This window comes from Lepidochelys kempii, chromosome 1 (genome assembly GCF_965140265.1).
Source record: "Lepidochelys kempii isolate rLepKem1 chromosome 1, rLepKem1.hap2, whole genome shotgun sequence".
NCBI classification, from domain to species: Eukaryota; Metazoa; Chordata; order Testudines; family Cheloniidae; genus Lepidochelys; species Lepidochelys kempii.
The window spans coordinates 237,572,585-237,594,348 of record NC_133256.1 but is presented as its reverse complement, the minus strand read 5'-3'; the positions used below and the strand labels follow the sequence as shown (position 1 = coordinate 237,594,348).

General features: G+C 40.0%; 1 protein-coding gene and 1 long non-coding RNA gene across 10 annotated transcripts in view; one reads left to right on the top strand and one right to left on the bottom strand.

Annotated features, from left to right (window-relative positions):
- Positions 1–21,764, bottom strand: part of EPS8 (EGFR pathway substrate 8, signaling adaptor) — a 219,391-nt gene that overhangs the window by 5,588 nt on the left and 192,039 nt on the right. For all 9 annotated transcript variants that reach the window (XM_073319146.1, XM_073319138.1, XM_073319194.1 and 6 more), the window contains 3 exons: positions 7,829–8,060; positions 3,466–3,646; positions 2,667–2,796 (listed from right to left, as the gene is read on the bottom strand). In XM_073319146.1, coding sequence (XP_073175247.1) covers positions 2,667–2,796; positions 3,466–3,646; positions 7,829–8,060 — 543 coding nt within the window. The remainder of the gene's footprint in view (positions 1–2,666; positions 2,797–3,465; positions 3,647–7,828; positions 8,061–21,764) is intronic.
- Positions 15,379–18,116, top strand: LOC140901053 (uncharacterized). The gene is made up of 3 exons (XR_012155766.1): positions 15,379–15,531; positions 16,938–17,100; positions 18,057–18,116. It is a non-coding gene; the product is annotated as an uncharacterized lncRNA (long non-coding RNA).

The window sequence follows — 21,764 nt, the reverse complement described above, 5'->3', positions numbered from 1 at the left end:
AAGCATCACATCGTCCCAAAAAAAAAAAAAAAAAAAAAAAGATTACTTTTAATTTAATAAGTTAAAAGTCAAATGATAAAGTGGAGACTGAATTTTAATTAAGACTTACAGAAACCAACAAAAAAGATCAACCTCCTTGTTAAACTTCCAATACCTGCATATTAACATTTGCAGATAATCTTAATAGACAAGCCTTGACCACTCAAATTCCCGCAGAATGAAGAAACAACCGAAACCAAAGCCAAGCAAAAAAAGCCCAAAACACAGAGGGAGAATGAGACTTCTACTAACCTGATACATGTTCAATTTTCAAATTAACTTCCATTGAACACAAGAATATTTTCCTAGCTGTTTGCAACAATAAAGACGACATCTGCTTATAGTGCATGTCCACAGTTAATTTAATACCCTATAGGACACCACCATGCCCTTTGACAGTATAACTATTAACAGGGGGATTCCTTTCACAATCAGTGTTTAAGTCTCCTGTTTCCTTGACTGCCTCCATCAAACTAGTATTGTACCCACTTTGTAACAACTGTGAGGTGTGTGGATGTCTACAGGTGTGTTATTCATATGCCAAGTGTCTGAATCATCTTGTGTAATAAACATGATATTTTAAAGCTGGGTACGTTTCCTTAGAGGATGATTTCCAAAACATATTGACATTAAAAAAGGCATAGTAAAAGTAAATGTGGGTATAATTCATTTTAAGTAACTTATTCCCTCCCATATACATCCAAGTGGTTCAGACTGGGGGATTTGTTATTTTCTAATAAAAGTATAGAAGCTATAGGCAAAGTAAGTAAAACACAAAAATATAATACATGTAATGAGCAAGGCATTCTGCCAGTATAGTCATTCTGGCTGTGGTCATTTTCAAGTGCTGGATTGAGGGTGAAAGACTAAAATTACATAGAGTAGCACAGTGCCTACTTGCCAATACTGCCCAGCTAATTTGCCTCAATCCTGAACTGGACAGTTCACCGCTTTCAGGTTTATATTTGGTCTCCACAGCTCATTCTGTTGTTTGCTTCTCTGCTGAGACTGCCTCCCACAGTGCCAGCATTGGTAGTGGCATGCATGGCTCTGGTGATTGGTAAAGGAACATTTCACCTCAAGTTTACCAGTTCAAACAAGATGACCAAGATAGAGATTGGAAGTCATTACTATCCGATGGATGTTTGGTTTCCTATGCCAAATGAGCTGGTGGTATCAATCCAATCCAAGAGAAACAGGTGTCACCGGACTTGATTTTCTAAAGTGCTGAGCACCCACAACTCTAACAGATAGGAATGCTTAGCACATCCGAAAACAGAGACGCAGCACACAGGACTGGTAATGACCTGCTGGGTGATCGAATCCAGTCCCCTGCTACTGTAGGCAACCCCATCATGTAAACCTGCTCATAAATTTATCAAGCTCCATCTTAAAACTAGTTAGGTTGTTTGCCCCCTTTACTCCTATTGGAAGGCTGTTCCAGAACTTCACTCCTCTAGTGGTAAGAAACCTTCTTCTAATTTCCCATCTAAATTTATTCATGGGGTCTTCTATCACAAAAAGCTGTGGTAGATGTCAAGCTTTATAAAGTTACAAATCATGGGGGAGTAAGGGAGGGGAGGGGATGTGTATAAACACACACAAATGTCAATCAATAATTACTTATGATTCTCCACAGTGATCTGATAGCCCTTATTCACCACCATTACCACGTTTCTTAATCTTCAACTGATCCCTTCTAAGAAGGAATACATTCTTGATTATCTATGCAAAATGGCTGGCTATAAGCACACATTACCATTACTACAAAATGCACCAAGTCTGTCTGTCCTTCCAAACACTGACCCACTAGTGGGTGGAATGTAATGGTGGGGAGAGTGCAGAAAGGGAGAATTTCAGTCTGTAATGGCTCCAGCCTGCTAGAGCAGTGGCTCTCAACCTTTCCAGACTACTGTACCCCATTCAGGAGTCTGATTGGTCTTGCATAGTCTCAAGTTTCACCTCACTTAAAAACTACTTGCCAACAAAATCAGACATAAAAATACCAAGTGTCACAGCACACTATTACTGAAACATTGCTTATTTTCTCATTTTTGCCATATAATTATAAAATAAATTAATTGGAGTATAAATATTGTACTTACATTTCAGTGTATAGTATATAGAGCAGTATAACCAAGTTATTGTATGAAATTTTAGTTCGTACTGACTTTGCTAGTGCTTTTAATGTAGCCTGTTGTAAAACAAGGCAAATATCTAGATGGGTTGATGTATCACTCAGAAGACCTCTGTGTACCCATAGGTGTACACATATCTCTGGTTGAGAACCACTGTACTAGAGGATGGGGAGAAAAGGAAGAGGAAGGTAGCAGAGAACAGGAGAGAAGGACAAAATGAGGAGGAATCACCTCTGATTTTACAGTCAGAAGAATACAGGAATTGCCATATTGGATCAGACCAGTGGACCATCTAACCTCTGATAATGGTCAGCATCCAAATGCCCCAGAGGAAGGCATAAGAACTCTAACAGTAGGTGTAGGATAATCTGACCCCTGAAAATCTCATCCTAACTGCTAATGATTAGAGACTGGAAACCCTACCAACCTAAGAATTTTTCATGGTTACCAGCTAGTATGCACCATTTTGAGAAGAGGGGTTAGACATACCTCTAATGCAGCTTTCTGTACAGTAATTTGGCTGTAGACTCTAGACCCTTCAGGACAAACAGTCTTTAATTCATCCTTATTGAGAGAGAAAAGCTGAGCCCCCGTCAGCACTCCAAGGCTATTGACAGTCCTAAAAAAGGCAGAGCAGAGAGTGAACATCATAAGATTTTATAGTTCTGTGAGAAGCAAAATAAAAATAAATAAAAATCCACCACTTGGGAGAGAAACATGAGCCATTTTCTCCCCAAATGATCCCAAATAGGATTATTAAATTAAGACAAAAGCTTTACATGCTGAAGTACTCAACATTAGTACCTAAAAACTGGTCAAATCCACTTATATTTTCCTTGACTTTGCAAGGGGCTGAGTGTCCTTACCACCCATTAAAGTGGAACCCTATAGTAAAAAATCAGCGCCTTGCAGTGCTCGGCCCATTTTGGGTGAAATTAGTTTCTAATTTTGAAGATGAGATTTACAGGTTACTAGGATGGAAGTCAGTCACCAACAGCAGGGTGCAATCTGATCTCCTTTTGTTAGAATCAGCGTAAAAGTGGACAACATTTTCAAGAGTGACTTGTGGTTCTGCGTGCCTCAATATTTTGGGGGCTTAATTTAAGACCTCTTATTAAAAGGGGAATGGATTTTCAGAGGGCGAGTGCTCAGCACTTTCTGAAAACCAGACTGCTGGAAAACACCACAAGTTAGGCAGTCAAAATCCTAGTCTCTTTTGAAAAATTGTAGTTGATTTCCTCTTTATATTCTGAAATAAGTGTTTCCCCAAGTTCATCCTCAGACTTACACTGGGCTGAATCCTTTTGACTCCAACCACATTTTCACATCCTCAGCAGAGGAATCATAAGTGATATTAACAACTGGTACGTTTGGTCGTGGCACATGGAACTTTTTCTGGGCAGCACTCCGGCCAATGGTAAGCCTGTGAATAAGCTCATCCTGTACCTCCTCCATCTGAGATTTCCTACCTAAAAAGAGAGACAAAAAAGATGAACACAACAGGGAATCTATTTTTAAGGCTTTTTAAAGATGCTTTTGGGAAAAAAGCATGTTTGTTCTTAGTACCACCACGCTCCATTTTTAAAACAAAAAAAGCATTCACTAGAGAGGGTCAAAAATACTTTTTTCTACTCCATGGAAAATTTTGACAAAAATGAAAAAAAAATCACTTCTGTTTAATTTTCCACAGAATAGTTTTTTTCTGCAAAAATTTCAGCCAAAAACCTAAAAGAGGGCCGGGGGGAGAGACCTTGCTGCTGCAGGGGAGATGTAAGAGCCCAGGCTGTAAATGAGAAGGGGCACGAACCTGCAGTAGCTGAACAATTACTATAAGGCACTATGGCAACAATTCCAAATCAACATACTTTGGTTTGGGGCCATTTAATTTTCTGACAAAACATTGACATTTGCTGTGTGAAACAGACATTTGGGGGGGGGGGGGGGCGACGACAATTTTTCTGTTGAAACACAGTTCAGACGGAAAAGTTTTGACCATCCCTAGGGTTTACTGCATTCCTTCTGCAAGTGACTGTCACTATTTGAATCCACTTTCCCAATGCGTGTTTTGGAGAAGAGGTAGATACAAACTATAAGACAGAGCAAAATAGTGGTTTGTTTCTGTTTATTTTAAATGGTATCACTGCTGAAATTTTTAGGGGTATTTAGTGAATCTTACTGAGATACTGGTGCTTAGGGTCATTGGAAATTAGCATGAAATTTACCAAATTCTCTAGCATTTCCACCCAACAAAATTTTGCTTCTCTGAAGCTTCCAGCATTGGCCTCAAGCGTACAGCTAGCTGAACCAGATGTGCACTGGGTCAATTCTGTAACGGAAATTTGTACATCTCTGGAAGGCTATATGCTTCGGCTGGGAACACTAACTCAGAACACAGCCTCAGAGGAAGGAAGTATTGCAATTATTCTCTAAGGACTGAAGACCTGCCTCATGCTTATGAGCCAGCATCTCTGTTGCCCTTTAAGTGACAAATCACTTATTCCGATAGATGCAGAAACTGACAAACTGTCCCCAAAATGAAACTGTAGATCTAGTTCATAGTATAGGTGCAATATTACCTTGTGGCAATAATGACAGCTAATGCAGAGAAAGGCTTAACTCTGAGGTATTTTCATTGCTGAAGTAATATTTCTGCAGGACACTGTATCCACATCCTTTTGGCCCCATTAGTTAATGGCTAAATTAGTTCTTAGAGCTTCTCTTTAAATAGTCAGTCTCTTCCAGAAGGAAAGGACATAATGGGCCACAGTGAAGTTAAGTTCAAAGTGCACTACAGTTTGTCTCAACAGGTCAAGCGAAAGATGCCTTATTGATTTAGCTCTGCAGACTCAGAAATGTGTTTATTCAGAACATGGAAGGGAGAGCTATCTCAGAGAACTAAACATGGGCATTAATTAGTACAACTTTACCAGAAATGTTGCTAGGATTTTTTGCCATGCCAGAGAGGAAAAAAAGGGAAGAGCTGTCAACCCACAAACAGCCAAATCACTCAAGATCTTATTTCAATACCATCTTTTCAGCTTGTAACAGTTACTTGTAAACTAGAGACAACATAGGTGAAGTTGTATCTTTTATTGGGCCAACTTCTGCTGGCGGAAGATACAAGCTTTCAAACTACCCCGAGCTCTTCTTCAGTTCTGGGGAAAGAAATCAGAGTGTCTGATTTCTAAACTACGCTATTAAAGTGCTGGTTTTAGGCATATGTAAAACTGCTAAATTATTGGAATTATGTTACTATAAAAACCCTTCTGATTCGAGGGGTACACAGTAAGGGACACAGCAGTAGTCATTAGAAATGCCATTGAAGACATTGTTTTGGGCAGAACTTGAGAGAACATCCATGCAAGTGGATGCAGCATCATGTTCTAGATAAAGTGCTGTGTGAACTGTTCCCTGGTCCTAATCTCCTGACATACGGGTTTGAATGGTTGGTAGAGATACTGAAGTTCACTTATGGGCCTGTCTATGCTACAATTTCAACCATGTTCAAGGGACTCAGTTACAGGCTTGTCTTCAGTTAGATTATGGATCCTACTTTGTAATGCAAACTTTCAAAACCTCAAACTTGCCAAGGCCTTGGCAGATCTTTCTGGGGCCTTAGCCTGAGACATGGTTAGACCCTGGGTAACATTTTCAAAAGCACATAAGTGACTGAGGCATCTAAGTCCCATTTTTAAAACTGAGCTAGCTTAAATCCTATAGATTCATTGAGGTTCAGCCTCTTACATGTGATGCCTAAGACACTTCTGAAAAATGTTCCCTTCTTGATAATTTTAGGTCTTCTCTTCAAAACAGACCCAGTGTTGTAACTAGTATAACAGAAGTACCCTTACAGAAGAAGTCCTAACTGAGAGGGAAAGAGGTCTTGGAAATGTCATCGGTAAATGTACATCTTTGGTGAGTTTTGTGGTTGCCAACCTCTTTCCTTCTCTCTTTCTTGATTACCAGGGAGCTCTTATTAAAGAGCTGCCATAATTTCAGGCCATGTACTCTCAGTCAAGCCAGGAAAGTATAAGAAATTAATGCCTTGCTTCTTGTTCTTCAGTTTTAGCCTCTGCCCCCTGTCACAGAGCCCCAAGTGCTTGCTAAATGCTGAAAACAAGGACAGCAGCAAGCATGTGCATTAAAGGAAAGGGTAACTTTTCCCAGAATACTAGCATGGCACGCCGCATGCTGAAATCCACTGCTGTATATCTGAACACAAACATACATCAAGACTGATACTAAATTATTATTTCAAATATATCACAATCACTTTTATAATGTTTTCTATTCAAAAAGGACTCCAAAGGCTTTCCCAAAATAACACATAAGGATCACATTTTTCTACCGCTAATATACAGCTACCTCTGGGGTTGGAGATAATAGTTGTTGTACAGTTCAGGTCAGGATATGAAGAACAACATATTCAATTGAAATGAAAGAACATACATGTAGGCATAATATAATTAACTGAATTGAAATTTGGCTGTGACAGCAAGGTTAGACACAGGAAGGATGGTGGTGCAGTTGTTAGGATGCTAATCTGGAATTTAGGAAAGCCTAGTTCAGTTCCTGTTTCTGCCACAGACTTCTGGTGTGACCATGGGCAAATTAGTCTTGCTGTCCCTGAGTTCCCCATCTGTAAAATGGGTGATAACAGCACATCCCTACCTCACAGGGGTGTTGTGAGGACAAATACACTAAGGATTGTGAGACATTCTGATATTACGGAAATGGGCATCATATAAGTATTGATGTTACGTCTACACTTACGGCAGCGTGTACAGAACAGACACAGCACACCCAGCTAGCCTGGGTATAAACAGCAGTGTAGATGGTGAGACATGACTTAGGCGAGGAGCATGATCTACATGGCTCTCTCCACACCCGAGCAGTGCTTCTCACATCTGGGCTGCTATTTTTAGTATCCCACTGCCTCCCTGCTGCCAGAGCCTTTCCCCACCACAGTGAAAGGCTCTGGTGGCGAGGGGAGGTGGCAGGGGGAGACATTGAGGAAAGACTGGTGCTACCAGAGCCTTTCCCTGCACCTCCCCCCACCAGACCCTTTCCTCACTGCCTCCTCAGTGCCAGGGTCTTTTCCCTAATGCCTGCCTACTACTGCAGACCTTCCCCATTGCCACAGCCTTTCACTGCAGCGTGTAGATCCACAACACAGTGACAACTGTGTATGCAGCCTGCCTTTCACTGTGGCACGTAGCTACATGTGTAAGCGTAGAAGTAGCCTGTAACACACAGCCAGTTTAACACCCTTTTGCAATAAGTGTCATGAGGTCTTTAATGATATGAAGTGACCTTAGTTTTGTCTCATCTGAAAGACAGTATCTCCACCACTGCTCCTTATCATATTATAGCATCAGGCTACTACACATTAGGAGGCAGAATCCCCAATCACCACTTCTTGCAGCTACTACTTGAGCTACTTTCCTCAGACGACTTTCATTCAAGTACCTGCTTAGCTTGGGTTATTGGACAGGTTCACTGCGCTAGGTGACATGGAAAGATCATTTTTTAAAAAAGTTATGGTAAAAGCCAGATATCAAATGACAACATGAAAAGTGTGATTTTTTAAATGTTACAATGGATGGAAATGGCAGGAAAATAGCTTTTCTGGCCATTTTGAAGAAACTTACGATCCACAGGAAGTTGTTTGTGTCTCTGGTTGTCGCGCATAATGGCACCGCTGCTCTCACTAGAGGTGCTGCTTTGGCGGCTAATGGTTCCTGGTGCTTTTGGCAAAGGAACTGGAATAGGTGCTGGTGCACTAGGAGGGAGAGGGACAGGAACTGGAGCTGGTGTCAGAGGTGGAGATGGAGCAGGAGGACTGGGATCGGGTTGTTTCAGAACATAATCCATCCTTTGTTTCTGAAGAGATGCAAACACATAATTAGCTTTGCACAGTAAAATCCCTCAGTGTTCAAAAGCCAAACCTTCTGCAGGAAAGCACCTGGGTACGTTGCAGTCAGCAATCTCAATTCATCCCAGAAAGGCATGCTACTTGTCAGATATACAGCTGCACTTTCCCAAAAACTTACTTTGCCATCAATATTCTCAATGTTGTCCGTCTTTCCATCCGTCTTACTGTTTAGGATAAACTCTGATTATCCCAACACCATCACCAACATCTCCTTTCTCCAGTGCCACAGTTGGGTAAGAGGGCCAAACTTATGAGCAGATTCCATCCACATCTGTTTCAAGTTGCCTGCATGGTTTTATATACCCTGTCTCATTAGATGTCCATGGCCTCTCTTGCCATGCACTCTTCCATAGAGAACGTTTTAGGCAGTTGGCATGGTGCCATCCCAATATTGATTATACAGAACTCATTTCTTTCCTCCAAATATAAAATTTGTCTAAAATTAGTTTTTTAAATCCAGAACTCCTGTTATGTGAAGGCTTTGAGTGGCCTCTTAGACATATGAATATCTGGAGTTTACCTGATTAAACATATGTACGAGAGCTAGGTAAACGAAAATCCTAGGTCCAAACATACCCAAGCCTTGGGAAAGTTTGCCTTTAATCTGCACTTTGCTGTTGACTCCTATGTTTGCAGCAGCCCAAGCCAAAACCCCACATCTAGCAGTGATCATTATGACTACCTAGTCTGACCTTCTGCATAAACACAGGCCATAACTTTCACCAAGTGATTCCTATACCTACCTGGAGCTGGATGAATAGTGGATTTTTTGGTTCATTGGCAATCTGGGGGAGTGGGGAGGAAGTCATTTCCAACTGAACCAAAAATTACATTTTTCGAAATTGTCAGGAAGTTTTTTTTAAAAGAAGTTTTGTTTTAGGCCCAATGAAAAGTTTCACTCAACTCAAAATGAAACCTTTTGTTTTGATTCTGTGCATTTTTAATATTTTGTAGGGTTTTTTTATGAATAAAATTTAAGGAAATTTTGAACTGAAAAGTTGTTTTGAATAAAAAAATCAAAAGGTTTAATTTCAAACATGTCAAACCAAAACATTTCAATTTTTCAGATTTTTGGGGTGTTTTTCCTCAAAACAAACAATTCAGCAAAATTGACACATCTGCAAAAACGTTTTGGTGTCACTGAAGCTCTATTTTTTCACTGAAAAAAAGTTATGGAAGAAAAAAGTCATCCAGCTGTACATCCACCCCCACAACTTCTGGTTAGTAAATATCTTTCGGAAAGACATCTAAACATCCCTAAACTTTGACGAAGCATGGGCCCAGATCTGAACTTTGCAGTTCAGCCTGCCTCAGTCTGAACAAGTTTAACTACAGAACAATGTGCACGTCACATGTTTTCTCTGGAGACTCACAGGAAAAAAGCTTCACATCACACATTCTTGTAGGCAAAAACTCATATCTGTATTTAAACAACTCCGCATTTCTACCGTGTTTTCAACTGTGTTATGATTTAAGTCTGTTTCTTTAACACAGTGATGCCTTCGTGGGTGTTTTGTTACAATTTTGCCATCGAACTGTAGGGAAGCGTTGCGGTTATTTTCCTGCCTCTTTGTGTTGATCCACCTCCCACAATATGCTACATCAACTCTTGCAGCTGTGATGTATTATTTGGCTCAAAAACAATTTTGAGAAGCAATTTATTTTTTAGAATGTATCAGATTATACTAAACGGCAAGTATTTTCCAAAAGGGTTTGCAGAAAAGATACATTTAGATACTCATACAAAATTAGGGTTGCCCCCTTTCTAATGGGACCCCTGAGACCCCGCTCCTGCTCTGCCTCTTCTCCCAAGGCCCCGCCCCCTGCTCCACCTCTCCCCACCCAGACGAAAACCTGGACATCAGGGGTTGTCAAATGGCACCCAGACACACAAGCCAAAACGCCAACTGCCTGGGTGAAAACCGGATGGGTAGCAATCCTATACAAAATCTACATTGCCATGTCCCCTGCAAATTGTACAAGCTGAATAATGCAGTATGCTAGTGATATACTCCGAACAGTTTGCAGGCGCAAAGAATCGACATTTCTAGCAGTATATCTTAATATAAAGTAGCGAAGACTTCTTTCTTCGTCATGAGAAGTTGTTTTATTTTTAGCGGGCAAAACAAATGAGTAAACTCCCCAGGCCTCAATTCTTCCTGGAACACATATCTTCATCCCCCCAGGACAGGTGGGTTTATCACAGATTAAGTAGGGAAATCTTTGTGGAAACCGTGTGTTAAAATATTAGCACACATCAGTGCCTTAACAATATTTGAACATTCGACTTTTCATTCATTTTAACCAGCTGCTCCTATGCGTGAATGCCAAAACGGAGAAATTTAACCCAAAAATGTACAGACCCAGATCTGGAGAGAGTGCAAATTGGTTTAGCTCCAGCAGAGTTATGCTGATTTACAACAGCTCAGAATCTGTCCTATTGGTTTCAAAGCTAATAGATTAAACTGAGAAATGCTCCTCTATTTCTCTGTTGCGTTATTTATAGCCGTCAGTTATTAAATTAACAGCTCTTCCTAAATATGTTCCCCATAAAAGATTTTTACTTTGTTTCATGCAATTTTATTGGTTAATATATTACCTTACAATTATTTTTTGTTTGGTTTGTGTAATCCAATGTGGGAAGCTTACAGGAATCATATGCTTGACATTAATTGTGCTATAGCATTTGGATGTGATGCCAATAATTGCCTTTAAAAATATAACAATCACCACAAAAGTGGAATACGAATATGAAAGAACAAACTGCCTGAATAATGTATACCCCAGAAAGCTACTCTTTAAGTGAAACATGAGGTGGCAAATTAATACATCAACAGATGAGTTAATGAGTTTAAGAACTTTATAAGTATCGGTGTAAAATGTTTTAATGAAATTCAAAAATAATTAAATTACGCTGACAGATTTAAAAATGCCAAACTGCTATCCCCACAATGTGATTCATATTTTCTTTTAACACAGGGGGGGAAAAGCATTACTGGTTTGATGAGACTGAATGGTTCACTAAAAAGCAAAACATCAACTTTCATCACAACCACAATCAAACCCCAATGCAGGATTACTAAATACCAGATATAACTCTTATTTGACATCCCTGGACAATTTCATTGTCAAACGAGACATCCCACAAGTGCTATGCCCATAGAAGAGATCAACTATCAGTTTCATATTTGCAAAGAAAACATAATCCAACAGGGGAAACCATTCAAGTTCTACATTTATAAGTGGAATTACATAAAACGTAGTCCAAAATTTGTGCAATCATGTGCTAAAGCCAATTGTGTACTGAAACTGAGTTTACTCAATTTTTTAAAAAAAAAATTGAAGTATTTTGAAGACCTCTTCAACTCATTCATCGGGTTAATCTTCATTTATCACTATGAAAGAAACAAGTATGCACTACTGAATTTTTGAAACAATGCAACCCAAAAGATTCAGCCTACAAAGGGACATTTTAGAAAGTCAGTAACATAGAATAGCAATTTGTGTTACCTCTGAAAGCTCTCCCAGTAATTGCTGTGAGGAAAATGGAGTAAATTACATCACATGAGATTGTTAGCACAATATTGGAACTTCAACCACATCAGCAATTTTTAAAAAGACATTAGTGGCATTAATTAGCTTTTGATACCAATGACTGCATTCCAGTCCCACTAACTTTATCAGCTATCTATTATTTTTTTCTTTAGAATTGCAGGTGAAAAATTGGTCACCTAACATACATATATGAAACCAAATGTATGGTGACTAGTACTCATCTAATATATATTTTCACACTTCACATCCAAACAAACAGACATTAAAACAGGTGGTAAGAAACCTACACTGAAATAGACAAAGATTCAGAAATTACATCTAGGGAATACTTACTAATTTTGAACAGCGGACTATTATTCATTTTCATATTCATTCTTAGTTAAACCATTTGGGTATTGCATCAGACCTGCCAGGGCTTTTTAAAAAGGGATACATTTGAAAAGGATGTGTAACCTAGAAACTGGGGTCAATGGGACTATTCAAATAGTTAAAATAAACCACATGCATAAGTACTTTGCTGGATCATGGCCAGAATGCTTAGCACTTTGCTGGCTCAAGCCCTAGTTTTCCAGAGAATCATGAGCCAGATCCTCCACTGATACAGACGGATAGCTCTCCATTAGTTTGCATACACTGAAGATCTGGCCCCATGTATTTCAGAAAACTTGTTGGTACTGGAGTTAGTTTACTTCAGGAAAACTTTGTATTTTACATTAAAAGGAAAGGTCTCAAAAAGGCCTCATCATGATGCAGGCTACTTTGTCAAGAATCTTGGTTTAGCACCATTTGTTTTAATCTTTCCTCAGACACATTTTCCAGTACAATAACTTATTTATACAAGCAATGAAGATCCCAACTCCACTTCTTGATCATTGCCAGAACACCAAATATGAAAGCATCATATTTTCTATGTATATTTTGGCCATGTTCATCAACAAAACAGAATATATATCATGTTCAAACCATGACATATATATAGCCAAGTTTATGTACAAGCTCACCTCCCCAAACACTTAACTTCAGTGTAAAAAGTCAACAGAAATACAAGTCCTTGTGGACCTATACATTGCACTAAGAAACACCCTTCTGTCTCTATTTATAATACTTTATCACTTATACTGGTCAGTTATTCAAGTAACTAATCTTCCTAAATATGTTCTTCGTGTAAGATGAAGTGTTAACACCACTCATGTCACTGCGGCTGCACTGTCAGACAAGAAAAAAAAAAGGAAATATAGCCATTTCTCCAGATAACTGAGATACTGCAATTTATTAGTGTGTATGTCTGTACACACACACTTAATATTCACTTAAGGCCAAATTCCACTTTATAATACTTGCAAATGTCTCCCATTGAAATAGCAAGATCCAGGCTTAAAATCAAGACCAGAATTTAGCTTTAACATTAGTTACACTTTTTTGGAAAATGTTCCAAAATGCATTTCACGTATAGCAGGCCAAAACATTGAACTAAGAACAACTTTTCCTTTGTTTTATGTTGCACATTGCTTTCTTCCAGTATCCTTTTAGTAAGCCTCAGAGATAATTACACACTTTGTCCTTTGTGTTTCCTTGTTTTTGTGTACTATAAAGAACCTCAGCACTGTATCTTATTTCAACATACATAAGTTTACAATCCTATAATACACCCAAAGCAGTTCAATTTAAGAGGTAATCATGCTATACATTCCTACGTTATAACAAAGCGTCAGGTTAATTCGTACTCACATCATAAAACTTCACAAAGAAGCTTCATCTCTTGCCCTTTGCTTTCAGAAACATGTAATGAAGATTCATCTGAAGCCTTAGTTTAAAATTGGCATCACTGACTAATGATGATTCTAGGTAGTCAGGATTCTGATGACATGTCCTTTTCAAAATCCCCTTCCCTCCTCCCGAAAAGATACGCTCCATGAGTCAGACCTATATTTTTGTTATGTGGGTGTACAGCACCTAACACAGTGTGGCCTCAGCCACTGGCCTGGTCTACCCATAGTTTTTGTACTGACTTAAAACTATTTTGACGATAGGTGTGATTTTTCTAAATAATTAAAACAGTATACGTCTCTAATGTCAATTCAGCGATATCAGTAGAAAGGTGCTAATATAATACCGATATAACTTATTCCTCTACATTTATGGGAGTAAGGTATTGTCTACACTTGGAAATTTACCAGCATAACTATACTAATATGATTACAACACCATAACTTATACTGGTATAACTCCCCATGTGGGCACCCTTATTCCGGAATAAGAGAGTCTACATGTGGAGTTACAGTGGTATCAATATAAAGGTGTAGTTATGCTGGTAAATTTCCCCATGTAGACTATACCAGTATAGGTTAGAGTTTAACATCTATATACTAGTATAACTTTGTTCACACTATTGGGGGGTCGTATCACTTTAACCTCAAACCAATATAATTTAAGGGGTACAAAAATTGTACATAGACCAGCCCTGTGACTGGGGCATGCAGGGGCCACCACAATGCAATGCAAATGAATACATTACAAAAGAATAATAAATAGAAAATCAGGCTATCAAAGAAGAGTATTGGCCGTGGGACAGAATCAGACTCCTCTCAAACACAGTGACAGAGGGCACAGAATGGTGATACCTTTGTGCCAGCATGAAGCAGCTGAAGAGACGCAATGCCAACATTGCATCTGAAAGAGCCAATTGAGGCAGAAAACAAGCTGTCAAAGTGGGAGCCCTGTTTAGTGCAAGCGGATACACTAAATTATAAAGAAACAGATAGTACTTTCAGAGCAGAGAAACTGTCGATAAGGCTTGTAAGTAGAGGAGAGAGTCAAGAGAAAAACCAGAAAAGGCAAAGACAACTGCAAACTGGATGGCAGCGTACCCACCTGGATGCAGATAGCTGCATTCTGTCAGTGCAGTCAGAGAAAAATATACTCAGCGAAATGTTGTGTTTTAGGGAGAAATAGTTTGTGATAAAAGTCTTGTGCATGTACATATACTGTCCCAGGGGATCCATAAGTGCTTTATTGAGAGGACTTACTGTCCAAAATACACACACTCTCTCTCCTTCTCCCCATATGTGATATATACACACATACAAAATTAAATCACTTTGCACTCTCAGACTACTAACCACCTCTGAGATGAAACACAGCAGCAGTGTAACAGTGCATAGCGTCAATACATAACTGTTTAGGGCAGAAAGTGAAGAACAATTCAGACAGCCAGGCCTAGAGAGAGAATTTAGGTTGGTTGGTATTGGCTAGGATTGTCAAGATTAATTCCCCATTTCTTGAAAAAAGTACTAAATGGGAAATTTGAACCACTCTCAGTAATCAGGACATATTTACATATCAGGACATCCAAACAATAGCACTTCTATCCGCTAAGTGCCCCCTTAAAGCATAATGCAGAATTGGATCAGAACTGACTCAGATAGAAAAGTGGCATCTTCTCAATCACTAATAACCCATGTTATGACAGCAAATTTAATAGAACAGCATTTTATTAAGGAATAATATAAAGGGGTACTGGCTCAATTCAAAATGACATCATCTCTTTGGCCACTACCAAATGAGCACCTGGCATGTGTTCCCCTTTGTTACAGTGCACTTCACAATCAACAGGGAAGTTAACAGTTGGCAATATACAAGTACATCGGTATCTAGAGCAGCTGGCAACAGACATGAATTTTGGGCACAAATGCTCAGTGTCAGGGGGAAGGCACAGAGAAATAATTTTAAGCCAATAGCTAAACAAAAAAAAGACTTGAAAGAAAGGCTTCATGGACAAGATTCCAAGGAACGTAAAGGACGTTTGTCCTAAAGGAGGAGAATAGAACTCTACCTCGGTGCTCACACGCCAAAGCAAACAGAAAGGTAGGTTCTTTGGTAAAAGGTTTGCCTTCTCTTGTAAGGATCCCCAGAATGACTGGTAAGAATTTAACATGTAACATTTTCTTTACGAAAAACACTAGAAAAATGAATGACACTTTAGTAAGTAACCAGTTTGCTTTAAAAGGTACCTTTGAATAGATACAAATAGCATCTACACTTCATGGTTAAAAAACCCTTCAGGTGAGATCAGGGAGATACTGTGCATCATTGCAGTATTGTAGTGTAAGCTTCTGAGTGTTAATCAGCCTAATCAACTCAGATTCAAATGGTTTAAATGTGTGTTGGGGATTCGGAATAGAAAAAAAGGACATTAACATTTGTTCTTGCTGAAACTAGAATATTTGAGGCGATTTAACTAGAATTGTTAAAATGGAATCCAACTTACCACTTTATAAAGCCAAAAGGTTTGGTAGCATGACTATATCTGCCAGCTAAAATAAAACTAAGGGCTTGTCTCCACTTACCGGTGGATCGACGCTGTGGCAATCAATCCACCGGGGGTCGATTTAGCGAGTCCAGTGAAGACCCGCTAAATTGACCGTGGATCACTCTCCCATCCACTCCGGTATCCCATCAACATAGCATAGTGTGGACCCCACAGTAAGTAGATCTAAGCTACGTCGACTTCAGTTATGCTACTAACGTAACTCAAATTGCGTAGTATAGATCAACATTCCCCCGTAGCGTGGACTTGCCCTAAGGCAGATAAAGTCATTGAGGGACCATCTAAACCCAAGCAGGTGTGATCAATCCCTGGCAGGCAGCATTTTATTTCCACCACACCAGGGTGTTTGTATATGTGCACGGGTGTTTAGATCTTGAAACTAGTGGCCAGGATTGTCTCTCAATATATAGGCCAAGTCAGACATACTGCTGTTTTGCACAGGATTCCAATGGTTAGAGAGCAGAACTGAGGGGTGAAAAAGGAATGGCAAGGGAAGAGACAGAATTCTCTAATGCTTTGTTCTTTGTGCTAATTAAACACTAATTTTAAGAAGAATATTTGGTCACTGGCTCCTGAAGTGCAGGTGTCCAAGCCCAGCTGGACCTGCTGGGTAATGATGGTTGACATATAGGGTACTGTAGCCCAGAGCCCAGTCTAAGAATGGTGTAATTGTGAAATTCCACCCGAAGACAGGTAGGAGCATGAGGCCTAGCACCTGAGTGTGTGCTGTCAGAGACCAAAAGAGGGGGAGAGGTGCAGCTAGCTCTATAATCATGATAAATTCCTAATAAGCTCAAACACTCCTACAGCACTTGAATTTTCTTTTGGAGATCTCCCTTTTAATACTGACCAAGCCCAGCTTTGTTATGGTTTACTCCTGGGGGGGAATTCTGCATCACTGCGCATGCACAGAATTCCTGTCCCCCGCATTTTTTCCCCGCAGAAAATACACTCTGCTGGAGAGATGCTGCAGTTATGCTTTTAGCCCACCAAGGGCTGCCATGATGCCAGAACTGAGGGCAGCCAGCTCATTGGCCAGAGCAGTCAGCAGCTGATAGTAAGGAAGAGAGACTGCATTCCTCATAGCGCCCTGCCCATGGGGTCAGGTGAGGAGGCATGGGATATGGGGATGGAACAAAGTGAGGCACATGGGCTGCTGGAGGGTTACATATAGTGGGTTTCAGAGGGGCTGGTGTGGGGGCTGAATGGGAGTGGGGGTGCAGAGCCACATGGGGGCAAGGGTGGCTGGGACACATGGGGATGGGGCGGGAGGTGCATGAGGGCAGGGGTTGGCTGACTGTGGGTTCAGGGACATGCGGATGGGGCAGATGTGCCTGACTGAATGGGAGAAGCTAGGGGTCAGCCAGGGTCTGCATGGGGTAGTCCGCAACTCCTTAACAATCCCTCCCCCCCAAAAAAACCTATTCCATGCTTCTACCCCACCCAACAACCCTCCAAGTTCACTCCCAGGTTCCTACCCAGCAATTACTTCCCTCTACCTCAGCTCCTCTGTTACCCCCAACTCCTCCAAGCCTTTGCACTGCTTCTGAGGGGCGCGGAAAATATGTTTCTGTATTGTAGTTTAAATAAATTATTACTCAAAATTCTGTATTAGTATGCCTAGTAAGGGATCTATTTGACAAAACATTTTCCTGAAACTTTTTTGCTATCTGTATTGTGACAGATATACTTGTTCACATGTATCTTGAAATAAATTACCAAAATAATTCAAACTGGTGTGATTATATTGTGTTGTTTTGACAAATAAGATATGCAGAATTTTAAAATATTGTCCACAGAATTTTTTGGCACAGAATTCCCCCAGGAGTAATAGCTGCAATATTGGAGAAGTGAAAGCATCTACCCAATATACAGCATATTCTAACTGATTTCTAGCTGACTAAAAGTCTGATAAGCGCTTTGTAATTCTTCGGATTTGCAAACATCATAAAATGTGTAATTGTCAACATTAAATTCCTTGAAGATCCTGGGGGTATTTCCAGTGTCAACCACTGATCCTACACATGTACCTTTGGTAAATTTTCTCATTGCTTTATTCTAGGTCATTTATCAAGATATTAAACACCACCATATCTAACAACAGCCCTTGAGGAATCACAGTGGATTTCTGAGTTCAGCTGTACTGCACAATCAGAGCTGGGCACATTTTTTTGGCTAAAACTTTTTTTGGGGGGAGGAGGGGAGGGAATGAAGATTCAGTAATACTGAAAAAGGGGATCACAGTCAAGCTGGAAAGGCATGTCAGGTGCGGTCCTGCAGGGATTGGTCCTGGTTCAGTTCTGCTCAATATCTTCATCAACGATTTAGATAATGGCAAAGAGAAAACACTCATAAAAGTTTGCGGACAATACCAAGCTGGGAGCTGGTTGCAAGTGCTTTGGAGGACAGGATTAAAATTCAAAATACTCTGGACAAACTGGAGAAATGACCTGAAGTAAATAGGATGAAATTTCATAAGAACAAATGCAAAGTACTTCATTTAGGAAGGAACAATCAATTACACACATACAAATGGGAAATGACTGCCTAGGAAGGAGTACTGCCGAAAGAGATCTGTGGGCTATAGCGAATATAGTGAATAGCTAAATATGAGTCAACAGTGCAACACTGTTACAAAAACAGTGAACGGCATTCTGGGATGTATTAGCAGGAGTGTTGGAAGCAAGACAAGTAATTTTCCTGCTCTACTCCACATTGATAAGGTTTCAGCTGGAGTACTGTGTCCACTCCCGGGCACCGCATTTCAGGAAAGATGTTGACAAATTAGAGAAAGTCCAGATGAGAGGAATAAAAATGATTAAAGGTCTAGAAAACATGACCTATGAGGAAAGACTGAAAAAAATGGGTTTGTTTAGTCTGGAGAAGAGATGACTGAGACATAACAGTTTTCAAGTACATAAAAATTTGTTAAAAGGAAGAGGGTGAAAAATTGTTCTCATTAACCTCTGAGGACACAAGAAGCAATGGGCTGAAATTGAAGCAAGGGTGGTGTAGGTTGGACATTAGGAAAAACTTCCCAACTGTCAGGGTAGTTAAGCACTGGAATAAATTGCCTAGGGAGGTTGTGGACTCTCCATCATTGGAGGCTTTTAAGAACAGGTTAGACAAACACCTATCAGGAATGGTCTAGTTATTACATAGTCCTGCATAGAGTGAAGGGGGCTGGAATAGATGACCTACTGAGGTCTCTTCCAGTCCTATACTTCTATGACTCTATGAAACATTTTGTGAATTGTATCCATTTTGACAATTGTTCACGTAAAAAAATTTCCGAAACAGTCAAAATGAAAACAACATTATTTTCTAAAGGAAATATATTTATTTTTTGGTTCAAAATGACTATTTATTTGAAAATTTAATGTAAATTTATTAAAAGTATTAAACACTCAAAATCTAATGAAACATTTTGTTCAACCAGAAATGATAGCTTAAAAAAAAAACCTAGCTAAAAATTTAAAAAACACACTGGTTTTGGTTAGACCCAAAACAATTTTCCCCATCCCCACACTTATTTGGAATTGCCAGTAAAGCAAAAAATGTGTTGTACATTATAGCTCTACATTCAGTTGTTTATTGGATTAGAGTAATCTCTAACAATTTGTAAAAATATGGATAGCAAATATTTGCATATAACTATCTAGGTACCTCTGTCATTCAGCACAGCTCAGACTTGCAAAGGGTTAAAAAAAGCAGATGAGTGGCCTTGGGGTTAAGGCAGTGGGCTGGAAATCAGGATGTAAACGTTCAGTTCCCAGTTCTTTCACCAAATTCCTCGGTGACATTTGTCAAGTCATTTAAGCGCCTTTATATAACATATTCAAAAGGTCCCTAAGTCACTTGGGCGCTAATTCCTATTTTCACAAGTGGCTGAGGAGCGTAAATCTCATTGAGTCTCAAATTTTGAAAACAAAAGAGTGGAAATTTGCCCTCTGTGCCTGAACTCATCTATAAAATGGGTATAATACTCCTCTGACTCACAGGGCCGTATCCATCATGTCACACCTTTTAAATCACATCTCTCAATTTTACTTTTTGAAAAAATAATAAAATGCACAATTATTGTATCTACTCTATTTCCACTGGAAGTGTTATTACTAAAAGAAAGGAAATGATTAGATTGCTTGGCAAATTATTAATATGCATAATGTATTGTTTATCTGACATCAGTCAAAATATCTTTGCTGCTCTACAGTGACAAAGGCAGATTAAACAGCTAAAATCATAAGAGGCTACGACAACAAGGAAGTCACATTAGCATAAAACTCATACACAAGCACCAGTGTGCCATATTGAAGTTCTAAAAGAAAATGTTAGTATTTTAGTAGTTTGAATGTCTTTGTGTAGTAATTTGAAATTCCACAGTTTACCCTAGACCAGAGGGGAGAACATTCCACAGCTCTTGGACTGTGGAGGTAGACTGGGCTAGTGGCTCGCGGCTCGCCTATTTTGTAAGTCTGCTGTACTGACCACCATCTCCAAAGGCACCAAGGACTCACTATCAGGTAACTATCTTGGACCAGCCCATTAAGAGGTTTCAGAGTTTAACCCAAAATCTAATTCAATGAGTACCGACAAAGGTCAACAGCAGAGCAAACAAAGCTGCAAGTACGCAAAAGGCTCTCTTGCATATATTCAAGTGCAATAATTAATGCCCTCCCTCAGGGGTGGGCAACCTGTGGCTCCGGAGACACATGCAGCTTTTTGGCTGCCCCCTTGAGGGCAGCTGTTTTTTGAGGGGGTGCAAAGTGCAGGTTCTGGCTGGGAGGCGCTTACCACAGGCGGCTCCCGGCTGTCGGCGCAGCAGGGCTTTGGCCCCACGCTGCTCCTGGAAGCGGCTGGCTGCTGGCACGTCTCTGCGTGCCCCTTGGGGGGAAGGAGGCAGCGGGTCTCTGTGCGCTGCCTGCGCCCGCAAGCACCGCCCCCGCAGCTCCCATTAGCCGGGAACCAATGTGTTTATATTCAAATTCAAATGGCAGAAGTCACATTAAAAGTATTGGTCAGTAGTAATAACTTTAATATGTTCATGTTTCAGAGTGGTAGCAGGTTAGTCTGTATCAGCAAAAACAATGAGGAGTCCTTGCAGCACCTTAGAGACTAAAATTTATTTGGGCATAAGCTTTCATGGGCATCTGATGAAGTGGGTTCTAGCCCATGAAAGCTTATGCCCAAATAAATTTGTTAGTCTCTCAGGTGCCACAAGGACTCCTCGTTTTTTTAATATGTTCAATTATTGTTAGTTGATAAATTCTAACTCTACAAATAGCTTTGCGTGTGATGTAGCTCTCAAAATATTTTGGTCAAAGACAAAAACCAAAAAATGGCTCCTCCTCTTTGATAGGTTACCGACCTCTGCCCTAGCTATTCACCTCCCCAAGAGAGGGGTTACTTCTGTAGAAAAATCATAAGAAAAAATGAGTCTGACAGTCTCAATGGGGCCTTAAGGCCTTAGCATCAGGAAGTGGATTTTCCCTGCTGTCATGTGTGCTTTGCAGACCACCAGGGACACATTAAATGAACGGACAAATAAATAACTACATCAAAAAAGCCCACAGCATTTGTCACAACTGACAGGCCCCATGCATGCCAGCGCTGAAGCAGAAGTTGTGTTTGAAAGCATGGAGAAGCCTGCTCAGCACTTAGGTGCATTGGAACGGATTGTACAGAAGCCAGTGCTCACATTTGGAGGAGACGAAAGAAAGTTATGGTGCCAGTCTGGGACTCAGGAGGTCCAGGTTCAATTCCCTGTTCT